General features: G+C 48.4%; 1 protein-coding gene across 1 annotated transcript in view; it reads left to right on the top strand.

Annotated features, from left to right (window-relative positions):
* Positions 1–7,878: 7,878 nt before the first annotated feature.
* The window catches only part of LOC144179132 (uncharacterized), a 233,001-nt gene continuing 228,129 nt past the window's right edge, over positions 7,879–12,750 (top strand). Inside the window, exon 1 of the mRNA XM_077707362.1 lies at positions 7,879–8,254. Coding sequence (XP_077563488.1) covers positions 8,101–8,254 — 154 coding nt within the window. The 5' untranslated portion in view covers positions 7,879–8,100. The remainder of the gene's footprint in view (positions 8,255–12,750) is intronic.

Below are 12,750 nucleotides of genomic sequence, written 5' to 3'. Positions count from 1 at the left end.
GCACCAGCGCGTCATCGCCCCCATACCGTTAACTCCCTCATTAGGACGGAAAAGTATCTAAGAGACAGCGTCCGATCATCCCCTCCTGATGTGAAACAGTGGCGCATGAGTAGAGTAGCGTAGCGTGTAACGACTTTCCATCGGTTTTTTGCAGAGCGGGGTTATGATTCTTTTGTCATAAAGGGACAGTGATAGGAGTATAGTCCAGCGGAATGATTAGGTAAATCATGGTCCGCGTCAATAAGAGATACAAAGACATTTCATCAGCTTCTACCGTTTGGGACAACCAGATTGGAAGGAAAAAACAAGTGTATTTTGTGGTATTTGTAACCTGTAGGATTATCTGCGTTCTTACCAATTTCTACGATCAAATGCAGAGCATTTCCGCGGGGGGCGCGCCTGCAAGTAGTATGGATTACGTATTGGTTGTTGTTGTAATTGTCTTCCAGCGTAGACATTGTCGATGAAGTCGATGGTGAAACGTGAAACGTGCCGTGAACCCCCTGCCGCGGCTATGACGCAACGTGGAGCAGCTATGACGCAACGTGGCGTGGCTATGACGCAACACAATCCAACACAATCCACTTTAATCCAATCCAATTCAAGCCAAGCCAAGCCAATCCAAGCCAATCCAATCGAATCCAATCCAATGCCCCTCGCGAGAGAGTGTTATAGCGCCGAAATCGCGCCACCACACGAACGCGTGATGTTGACGTCACGATCACGCCACAGATGTTAGCGACCGGAGCGAGCGCGAACCACATGTGGTTTAAGCGCGAACCGACCGCGGCGAGAGAGCGCGATGCGAGCGCCCCCACCTGTTCTTGCGCGCGAACTGACTGTTGCTCAGCGCGAACCCAACGCGGCGAGAGAGGGTGTTGCGCACGTCTCCACCTGTTGTGCGCCCGAACCGAACGCGGCGAGAGAGGGCGTTGCGAGCGGAGAGCGCGGGGGAGAGGGCGCACCTGTGGCCGACGGTTGAATGAGTCAAGGATATAAGGCGTGTTCGTAACCTTCCTTTCTGTGTCGGCTTTGTGGCGCAGTGGGTAGAGCACCCGCAGAGTCGTGGGATCGAAACCTGGCGCCGGTAAGTATTATTTTTTATATAGTGTAGGGGGAGCGATGCGGACTACGGACGTCAACGCGGGTGACATCGTGAGTTACTGAAATGCTCTGCATTTAAAAGTAGAATAGTTTTTTGTCTTTTGGGCTTTCTGTAAAGCGTGCTTCTCTGCAACAAGCGCCTTTGTGAGGAAGAGCCAACAATGCAGGAAGCCAAACATACACATTTGTGCACTGTGGAGCTGTTGGCGTAGCTTATGCTGCTTGTTCACGGAAACCTTTCTTCGTGGAGGATGACACCCATTAAACCTCTGCCACATTAACTTATTTCCTAATCTCTGGGGATTATTGCTAGGCGAACTCAGTATTCCTTATTTACGCTCAGTGGGCTTACGCGTTTCTGTTGATGCGTCAAGAAAACGGAGCATGGTGTTACCGGGAGCACTGCAAACACATTTAGTTTGCATATTTGACAAAGCTTGACGCAATATAAAAAGTGAGTCTCACAATTTTCTTCTATTTGTTAAATAAAGAAATAATTTTATTGTATCCAGGACCACCTGCGCAGTATTGGCACTGGCGCGCTTTTACAGGTAACAGCTAACAGGAGATGACGCAACAATAAAGCACATTGAAAAAGAAACTGAGGAATTGAATTTGAGTGTGTTGCAGAATAGAGTTACCAACACCAAATTATTACGCAATGTAAAAACTTGCGCGGGTTTAACACTTCTAGGCCTAGTTATCGTGAGGGAAAGCAATGACTAGCAGACAGTGCTTTGGAAACGTTTGCATTTTGCATGAGATTTGGAAGCCTGCCGTCTAGCTATATCTACTCGACGATTGGATTCATCCTTTCACACAGACATCCCAGCCGGCGCACAATCTTTGGCGAAACTGAGGAAGCAAGCTTCGGCAAAGCAGCTTGCTCGTGCGCGTGCGCCGTGTGTTTCTCTACTCTTCACTCATGTAAACCCAGTCAGCGCTGTATTAGTCGTAACACCCTCACCAGGTCCCGTGGTTCGGTTGTGCTGAACCACACACGTACAGCCGGTAAAAGGCTTGTCTATAACACAGCGTTCGTACTCTCAGCCCTATCCTGCCCTGCCGGAGCGGGATTTGAATAAAACTACTGCGGAATTCTGGTCTTAGCCCTTCGTTTTTGCCTCCGACATGTTTGGAACGAGTATGTTTCTCCAATTTTCGGATGTAGCTGATTGAAGTTGAAATCGCTGTTATAGACAAGCGTTTTACCGGCTGTACATGGCCCAGGCGCAGCAGGGAATTATTCCGCAGACGAAGAAGCCGTTAATCTCCCCTTGTGACGTGCTACCGCAGCAGGAAAGCTCCCAACAAGAGAAGCGATAATTAAGAAAGGGGAAGCATGCGCACGGACAGCTGAAGGCCAATGCGGAGCATTGATTGACTTTAGAAGACGTTTCGTGGTAGAGCTTTCGCTACAAAATATATAAATCATCATTTGTGAAGCGATACACTGGAAGCAAACAGACTGAAATAAACCTCTCTTTTTTTAAGTGCAATGCACTTTATAAGCGACCCCAAACCTTCCACCGCCGGCGGCGCCGTCCGTCCGCAGTCCTCCTATCCCCTAGCAACGGCAGGGAGCGGAGAGGAGCGTCGGTAGCAACGGCGCAGTGACGTCACTCACCACGTGACGACACGCCCCTCACCGCTCCTCGCGGCGCGACGGCGTGGGCCGCGCGCGTCCCTCTCCCTTCCCCGCGCCGTGACGTCACATACTCCACCTCCTCTCCCCGGCAGCTGCCGTGCGCCGCTGTGTGTCACTCTCCCTCCCCGCGCCGTGACGTCACGCACCCGCACCTCCTCTCCCCTCGCTCGGCTGCAGCTGCCGTGCGCCGCTGTCCCTCTCCCCTTGCGCTCGCCTCTTCTCTCAGCCACCTGGCTCGGCGCGGCGTACCCCCCTATATATGCAGCGATAAACCGCCAGACCTCCGTGGGTCGGCTCGCGCGCGCTCTCTCGCTACAGTCTCCTGCTCGCTCTGCTCCAGTTTAGACCGTTCGCTGGCTGGGCGCCTCTCAAGGCGATGTCAGAATTACTACGCCGTGTACTCTCGGCGCAAGAAATGCATTCGCACTTCCTCACGATTCCCTTCGGGGAGGTGGGGGCAATTTTTTCGAAAGAATAGCACAGCACAGCTCAGTACAAACAATGGGGCTATGTGTCAATTTATGCAGTAATGGCAAGTCAGCCTTTGGTCATACCGCAGCTTCAAGGTTCAGTTACAAGCCAGCGTACCCAATTAAAAAGTGCTGCCTGCACCAGGTCAAAAGCTGTTTTGTCTTAGGCCTCTCGCCACGGAATTCTCCGCATCGCTGGTATACGGGCTTGTGGGAACGCTTGTTCGTGAACAGCATGTTGTATCGATGGAAAGAGTCAGCAGGCAAAACAGACCCTACAAGACTGCCGTACCCGCACGGCGTAATTTCGTACCTGCATGACGTCTCACACAGGATCACAGGACCAAAAGGAAACTAGGTAGAGCCGTAGGGCTTATGCACTCAGCGCGTCAAGCGAACTCGGTGCCTTGTGCCGCTGAGTGAACCGGTGCGTGCGGAGGCTGCCTACTTGTACCGAGAGGCACGTCAGGCCGTTGGTTATAAGCCAAAGAAATCCCGATGTACATCATTCTTTTATTGTGCGGTCCAAGGTATGTAAAGCAGTCGGGGATCTCTCTCAACGACCGGTTGCAGAAGCAAGCGGCATCGTTGAAGAATGGAACAATAAGCAACATCGCACTCTACTGCAAGACCCAATGCCTGGCAGGAGGAGGCTCAGTTTCGGCGTTACCGCAGATCCAGGTGTTAGAAGTCTACGGCAACAGGCATGATCGAGAAATCCTCCAAACCTACGCCATAAACAAGACAGGAAATCTGCATACGCATGCATTGGGTAATCTGTTTAAAACGTGAAATAGTCTATCGGCACGGTTACTGTGGGGTAGGCTGCAGTTGTGATGTCTTTTACGGGTGGCCGTTGATCTGTTATCACATGGTATTTTAGATGCAAAGCGTCTTATGGTCGAGCCTTGTCCCGCGTTGTTGCGCCGGCATTCACACCTCCACTGCGCATGCGCGTCTCTCCTCCATTCTCAAGGCCGCACAGAGGACACGAGCCGCTGCCGCGAAACGGCAGCGGCGAGCAGCGCATCCCGAACTGCGTGCACGTGAAGCGGAACGTAAACGTCAGCGCAGAGAAGCGGTGTTGCTCCGGCGTCCACACCTCCACTGCGCATGCGCGTCTCTCCTCCATTCTCAAGGCCTCACAGAGGAGGGCACGAGCCGCTGCCGCGAAACGGCAGTGGTTAGCAGCGCATCCCGAACTCCGTGCGCGTGAAGCGGAACGTAAACATCAGCGCAAAGAAGCGGTGTTGCGCCGGCGTCCACACCTCCACTGCGCATGCGCGTCTCGTCTCCATTCTTCCCCTCACAGCCGTATAAACCAGGTGTGCACACTACCACCCTACCCACACGTCTACTTACTCTAACACCATCCATCAACTCTACTTACACACAACCCACCCTCATTGCTGCTTCACATCCTACTCATGGTTCCCCCACGGGAACATGGCGTAATTTTTTTGTTGCGTGAGAGGATCAGGGGTAGAGAGAGATCAAAGAAAACGTTATAGGCGACTTTTTCTGAGCGCAACCACCTGCTGTTGCTTGGCATTCACTCTCGTCGCTCTCAGGGAAAAATAAAGCGCAGTTTAGAACGAGGCCTTCTTCTGCCTGTTTTTTTTTTCTCCCGTAGTTTCCTGGCGCTCAGATAAACTCCGATAACCTAATGTTCATCGCATGTAACAATGACACTTTGAACATTGTTTTTAGGTATTTTTATTGTGGAGGTAGACTAGCTTCTTCTGGAAAGGGTGAACACTTATTTTAATACATTTAACTTAACCATAGGAGCTACCGTGTTTGGACGATTCCAACGCACACCTTTTTTAGTGCGCACCACTTTTGCGGCCGCTACGGGAGTTTGGCGGCGGCGAGGACGACAGGGGCGGCGTTGTAACCGAACGAGCGAAGGTAGACAAAAAAACGGCGAAGGAAAGTGTGGCTAAAGGACGAGGGGGAGGGCTGCATGCTCAGCCCGCTCGACGTCCTTGTCGGAGCGCCTGGAGAAAGTGTGAGGGGGAGGGTGGCACGCGCTGCAATGGCGTAATTTTTCTCCCTGCCTCCCCTCACACTTTGGCCATGCATCGCCATCGAGAAGCTCTTTCCCCCTCACACTTTCGCCAGGCGCCCCTCCTCCGTCCGTGGCTCATCCGAACCACATGACATTTGCTCAGCACGTTCAAACACGACTTGCAACAATACGCTCTGCGGGGCGGCGACGCGCTGCGAGGTAGCAGCAGATTAGAGCACGCCGCCATGCGTTTGCTGATTGCGCAATCACGTCCTGAGACGCAGCAGATATGCGCAGTGACAGAGAAGACTGCAGTTGGCGCTGCGCGCTAATTTCTCATTAGGGAACATAGTCACCCTCAGTGACTTTTTATTTGCTAAAACTAGCCTTCAAATTTGTTTGCGGGTTACAATCGGCCTCAAAACCGATATCAGCGTCGAAGCAGCCAGTAGCACTGCCATCGGCACCAACTCCTCCCAAGGTTCAACTCAATGTATACATATATATATATATATATATATATATATATACATATATATATATATATATATATAAATATACATATATATATATATATATATATATATATATATATATATATATATATATATATATATGTATGTATATTTATATATATATATATATATGCAAGTTCTCTATGAAAGCAAGTTCTCTTTGCTGAAACGTAGGCCACAATCGTGCTTTTACCTTGTTCGAAGTTTTTCTTCTCTTGTATATATATATAAATATATATATATATATATATATATATATATATATATATATATATATATATATATATATATATATATATATATATATATATATATTGTTACGTGGTGGCAGGACGCAGGAAATGAACAAAGTAAGAAGCGAGCGATGTATTTACACTAAATACACGATGTCGGCCATGAGGGAGGCCGCCTAGCTGGGGCTTCTTCTTTTTCTCCGTAGGTTAGGATGATAGCTCTCGTCGTATTTTTCCCGTGACAATATATATAGATCCATAACAATTACTCCCGTATGTGTGTAACGACCACAATGAAAAAGGATTGATAACAAAATCTTGGTAAAAGAAACGCTATAATTGCATTTTGATCCATAAAACGCGTTTTTGTGTGCAGAATTTAATTTAGACTTGTCGAGATACCAAATTCATACTAGCAAGCAGACACAAATCCCCTCAAAGAGCGTCTCAAAGTCGACCATAAAAGTCTACGGTGACGCGTTTCGAATGACCTACAGGGCGCGAGGCCCTTGGGGCCCTTGTGCACGAATAAAAACGTGCTCGTTCACGTCAAGTTGGGCCATTGATCAAAACCAGCCTGTTGCGACCTTTCTCCTATGTCATGTACGAAACTCACTCAATGCACAAGGAAGTCGGTAACTTACTCGTGCAACCCGCCGCGGTGGCTCAGTGGCTAAGGCGTTGCGGTACTGAGCACGACGTCGCGGGTTAAATTCCCGGCCGCGGCGGCCGTTTTCTGATGGAGGCGAAAAGCAAAAACGTCCGTGTGTTCGAGATTTCGGCGCACGTTAAAGATCCCCAGGTGGTCAAAATTAATCCGGAGCCCGCCACTACGGCGCGCCTCATCGCCTGCGTTGCGTCGGTGCGTTAAACTCTACAATCAATCAACTTACTCGTGCAGCTCCTGATCAAACCAAATCTCTTACATCTAAATAACCAAATAACATCTAGGTGTGTTCCTAACATAATTTTAAAGTTCAGAAATACGATAAAAGCCGGCCAAAAGCCCTGGTCAACACATGGAATAAAGGTGGGCTCATTTAAAACCGCACAAACATCGTTAATAAATTTAGGAGGCAAGAAAGGGTTCAGAACATAGCCTTAAAAGGCACCACCAGTAAATAGAAGAGAAAGCATCAGCAAATCATGATACATTATGGGAATCTCTGCCTGGAAGGGACGTAAAGAAGGCTTGTGTAGATTCAGCTGAAGCAATTTGTTGTGCAGTACCTGATTGGGAGATATGCAAAAAACTTGGACATTTTATTGGTCTCAATGCACATTGCAAACTACAACTTTGTGTAGTACACGTAAAAATATAGTCAGGATAACTTTAGAAGGAACAAACGTTTTTTTTTTTGCGTTTCAAGCAGAATCAATAGATGCCGGGGGCGTTAAAATGCGGCCTGCACCTTTGGCATGTGTACATTGCGGCTTTACAAGGAGGGTGATATGAACTAAAGGACTGCGGCGACTATGTTCCTGGCGCCGTCTAATCACCTGTTCCGGGAAGCTTGATCGAGCGCCACGTGGTTTGTTTGCCTTTTTACCAACCGAACAGCGGAGGCAACACAGCGGTCTTTTGCGCAAATCTATAGGTGGCGCCACGCTTCAAGGTCCCAGCGCAGATTTTTGATTCAGCTTTATTTCTGCCGGTTTTTCTGCCCACCCGTCTCTCTCCAACTATCTCTCATCAAAATGCGCGCAGCCACACGCAAAAAAAAAAAAAGAGAGAAGATCGAAGAGCTGGGACCCGCACGCACAGACGCTCACGGTCACATGGAACTCCACGAATGAGAAACTGATGGTGGCGCTGTGAAGAGGCGACACGTGCTTTCACCTAGCGGCGATCGCGGGAAGCAGAGCGGGGCGCGGACCCTGCGGGCGAGCGGCCAGGGCTGCGGAGTGCGTGCGATCTCCGGGCCGGGGCTCTGGCTTTGCGGCAGGCGGCGTGTCGTGTCGCAGTGGAGCAGCGCGCTCGCTCTCAACATGGGCCTGCGTAAGCTGAGTTAGGACTCACGGGACTCGGTACTGCATTCGTGTGGCCCTTCGGCCGAGGCGACCACGACGGGAGCACCACCGCTGCCTCTGAGTTGAGTTGGAACGCAGCACGAGAGTGATGACGGTGCTACCCGTGCTGAGCCTCACGTCGAGCACGATGACGGCCTCGCCGCTGTTTCTTCTCGTGCTTCTACTCCTAAGGGGAGGCCTGCCGGATTCTTCGGTGGTTCTTGCGGCCCCATCTCCGAAAGCCGGAAATGACACGGCTGCCGGTGAGTGCTACGGGCTTTTTTTCTGTCATGCTGGCGTGTTGAAACGGGGAACCATGAGGCGGAAGAACAAAAAAAAATGATTTTCTAGCACGCGGAAGGTTGTCCGTGCAACGCCATTAGTATCCAAGTTTCGAAACGTTATTCGCGGACACGATGTCATTAGGCGTTCTTTTCTGAGCACGTCGAAGCCGTAACTGGGCTATTTGTACTTGTGCGCTAATACTCTGCACCACAGCGCGAACTTCCAGGCATGTCACGGCAGCGATAATGGCTAACGGCTGTTTGGCGGTACCTTTTGCACGCAATATCTTTGGATCGACTAACGACAAATCTCCAGCCTTCGGACGCGTGCTGTAAAGCTTATTCTGATGAAGGCAAGTTCCTTGCCGATACATAAGTAAACGTCCTTCTTGTTGTTCTAGGCATGTGTCTCACTTTTTCTCATACTGCGTATATAGACATTTATATCGTCTGTCCTTTTTAAGGTGAAGAAAGACATAACATCTTTTTTATCCTCCATAGAAATAGTAACAAAGCAAATTAATGTTTTTGTCGTTGTTGAAACGGCGTCTTAATATTGTCCGGTTTCTGTGCACCTTAATGCCTTTGTTCAATGGTTCTCTCTTGACCATTCACCATATTTTGTATACTTTATTACTAAGAACTATAAACGACGTGAATCCATCCGGTGTGGGCTAAGCCGTACTTTTCTTTCACGCTACGATATCTCTCTAGACGCCTTTACTGCACGTCACGTTCTACAATGCTCTGTCATCTTAACTACAATGTTGAGCGGTTTCCGGCACCATTACATTTTGTAGGAGCTTTTGTTTCATTGCAACTTAACCTTCATTACACGAGCAACTGTTTCTGCAAAAAAAAGAAAGAGATGACGGCCGCCACCTTTTTCTCGCAGCCGCAGAGCATTTGGAGCCGTCGCACGAACCGCACGCGTCCTTGGCTGTCAGGACAACGAAACAGCCTGAGTTAACGCGTTCCCTAAGTTTGACAACATGTCGCCACATTGTAGCTGCCAATGGTTTCTACGTTGTCAGGAATTACCGGTTGCAGTGCGGGTACATAAATGTAAACGCTCAAAGCGAGCGGAATAGCCCTCGTGATCTGTCAATTTATTTTTATGTATACCTTTCCGTAAATGCTGCATTAGTTTCTGTGGGCTCTATTTGTTGCGGTTTATTTCGTAAATGCTTGTTATTGCAGGAATATGTAGCTATTGAATCTATGTGGTAACCTCAAGCCTTGTCCAATATATTTCAACATTAAAATGAACAAACAAACAAGAAGCGACAGCGGAAAGCGACCGCATGCAGTCGGTCCAGCTGAGGTTAATAAGGAATAAGTAAACGCCTACCGGCTGGTCATAACGTCCCTAATTGGCTGGTTTTACTATTAAAGCAAATTGCAGAGAGCTTTTTCAGCCATACCAATTTTGCAGTTAGTTCCTTTTTCGGAAGGGGGGGGGGGGCATGAGGGGCAAGGGGGGAGTTTTTAAGTATAATTTTGTGTATTGCAGTTGAAATATGCTCGCGTGGCTTACTCGCCTAATCTGATTTACTAGTGAACTTCTGAATGTAGTTCTCAAGCATGTTTTTTAGGGGCGAAGCTCCTAAAGCCATGGGTCTGTCCATCCCGTGTGTCTCGTGGTAAGTGACCGCCGCATGCTTTCGGAGATGTCATAAAGTGGGCCGCGTTGCACGCGCACGAACCGGCTGCAACCGGCAGCGCAAACTCGGCACCGGGAGTGCGAGCTTGTCTGTGTTCGCCAACGGAGGCGCGAGCGCACGTGCACTGCGAGGGGGAGATCACGCAAGAGATCACGCCACGAACGCAGGCAGTCGTTCTCGGAGATCGAACGAGACGCAAGGACCTTTGCTCGTTTCCTCTCGTCTTGTTCGGGCACAAGTTCGCCCTAAATAAAAGTTCTTTCTTTACCGTTGTGTCCCATCCTACGTGACAAATTGTGGTGGAGGTGCGGGGTAGTCCTCGATGGTGCGGGGTCTTTCACCAGGTCTGGGCCTTGGAGCATTGACTCCGAAAACAAAAGTTGATTTGTACAATGTACGCACACAGTCTTACGTCTTTCTTAATGATGTAATGGGCGAACTTTCACGGGAGAGTTACGGTTACCGATGATCTCCCCCTCTCGAGCTTCGCCCCACTTATCATCATTAATTCCGTGGATCTGGCGTGATTTTTTTTCTTTGTTTTCGTTTTGGGGCGTTCTCAAAAATGTTTAGCAAATTAACGTAAAACTTTCGTGAGAATATTATGCCAGCACTCGGTATTCTGAATAATATCCTGAACAAAAAGACTCTAAAACTTACCTTTTTGTTTCGTTATTTTCACCGGGCACATCGTAAAAGTGCCACGCTGAATATGCTTGTAATTTTTAGTCCATATCATCTAAAACGGAAAAACGAAAGGGCAGAAAAATTTGTTGATCGCATTCCCTAGTAATGAGTTTTTCGCGAAAATGCGGTGCAAAGAGTGAGGGGGAACAGATAAAGCATAAAGCTGGCAGGCATTAACCCAAACCCACGTGTGTGTTTTTTTTTTACCTTATAGGGGTTGAGTCATCCGCGCACTCGTCTTGCTGATCATGTTTCCAAAAGTGCGTCAGAACCTTTGCTGGAAGTTCGGCCAATTGATTGTGAAACCTTCAAAGACCCAAATCGCAAACGAAGAAGGAAGAATTTTTCGCGCAACAAGTACATGCATCTACGTACGAACTGAAGGTATACCGACACGTCGTTTGTGAGATGAACTGGCATGCTACTTTACTCCTTCCTCACGGTCGATGCCTGTATTGTCTTATCGAAAGTCGTTCCTTTTTCACCATTTTCAAGTGACAGTCCTGACACAATGAAAGTCTGGTATCACGCACGCGCCGTACGTCCAGAGATCTTACCAGAGCTTCTCGGTCACCGAACCGGTGAATGGTTAAATGCACTGGTTTTTTTTTTTTCACAGGATACCATCAGTCCAACTAAGAAAGCTTCGCTTTAAAAAAAAAAAAAGGTTAGCGGTAGCAAAACGTAGGTGTTGAGAATTCGTCAACAATTTCACGTTAAGTCTGATAGCGTAAAGCAGCAAGGCAAGGCAGCAATAAGTAGGTCAGCTAACTACAAACGTGCCCGTATTCCCCGCTGTTGGTATTTTTGCCAATTTGCAATCTCAGCGTGGGTATAAGCCTCTGAACAGAAGTGAACGCGCCAAGATGGTGGCTTTTGACGCAGCTTCAGTCGTGGTTGTGGGAACTGCGTTGATAAAAGCTGACGCCATAAAATTAAAGCGCGCACTGCGATATCATCTCATCTCAACAAATCACACGCTGCCCCATGCTGCACAGCCTACTACGCGAACGTAGTCCGATGCCTAAAACAGCCTGCCCAGATGTTTCTAAAGTAGCACAAATGCTCGCCAAGCCAGATTTAGCAAAAAAAAGGCATCAGAAGGTTGCATGTTTAGCTTAAAATGGGAGAAAGCTACGTGAACACAAAGAGCGAATGAACATGCAAATGAAAGGCTTTGGCCTTGCATGCACCTGAGGCATGCACAATTTTACCCCATGACCACGAATAGCGTTCTGTAGGCCTCAGTTAAGCCGAGTGTAATGGCTACCGTTTTGTGGTGGTCGAGCGCTGGTTCTTGTGGCATTGCACACTGCGCGGTGATTAAGTGAGTAGTGCCCGGTTCAATTATCGAGTCATTTCTATAATCGGGCACTCAGAGGGAAACTTATACGCTGTGTGAAACCACTGTAGCGACTCCACGCAGTGCACACACCTAAGTACACACACGCTCAAATGCACACAGAAAGCTTCATTGTTTTGCTTGGTACGCTTTTCATGTTGCCCTCATTTTTTTAAGGTTGGCCTTCCCTTATTTAAGCACCTTATCTTATTTTTTTACGAACAACTAATTTCTACAACGATTGCAGGGGGTGGAGAAAGTGTGTTCCCAATGTGTTTTAGCTCTATCGCAAATATATTTGTTCCCCATTCCGCCCGTAGTAACTCTCAGTATTGGTCTCGAGCGGAATTTCTGCTTCACGCGAGTGCGCAAGTTTTACTGCTTACCAGCTGACAAACGTTTGTAAGAGCTCATTTGGCAGAAAGGTCGGGTAACTGGTTAAAAAAAACTGTGGTTGATTTCTCTGTCATAGGAATCGGTAAAACACGAAAAGGAAATGTGCAGCGAAATCTGCAGCTGAGCATGATTTTCGGGCCGGCGGCTGTTTTGTGGGTGTGTTTGACGAGCGACGTCCTGCTGGCGGGTCGCTTCTGCAAAGGTGTACTGGCGTCATTTTCGGGACAAATATGACGTAAGTGAAACCTTGGGGTATTCCGGCGTAAAACACTTTCATGTTAAATTATAACAACCGACAACCAACAACCGTAAGTATAACGTACTCTTTAGTACTGAAGGTTGCTTCCCCGCAAGAAGGCCATGTGTGCAGGGGTGCACCCTTTACA

Source organism: Haemaphysalis longicornis, unplaced genomic scaffold (assembly GCF_048455015.1).
Source record: "Haemaphysalis longicornis isolate Haplotype H1 unplaced genomic scaffold, Haemaphysalis longicornis Haplotype H1 scaffold_4, whole genome shotgun sequence".
NCBI lineage: Eukaryota > Metazoa > Arthropoda > Arachnida > Ixodida > Ixodidae > Haemaphysalis > Haemaphysalis longicornis.
Note: the sequence above shows the minus strand (reverse complement) of the source record. Positions and strands in the feature narration are given on the sequence as shown.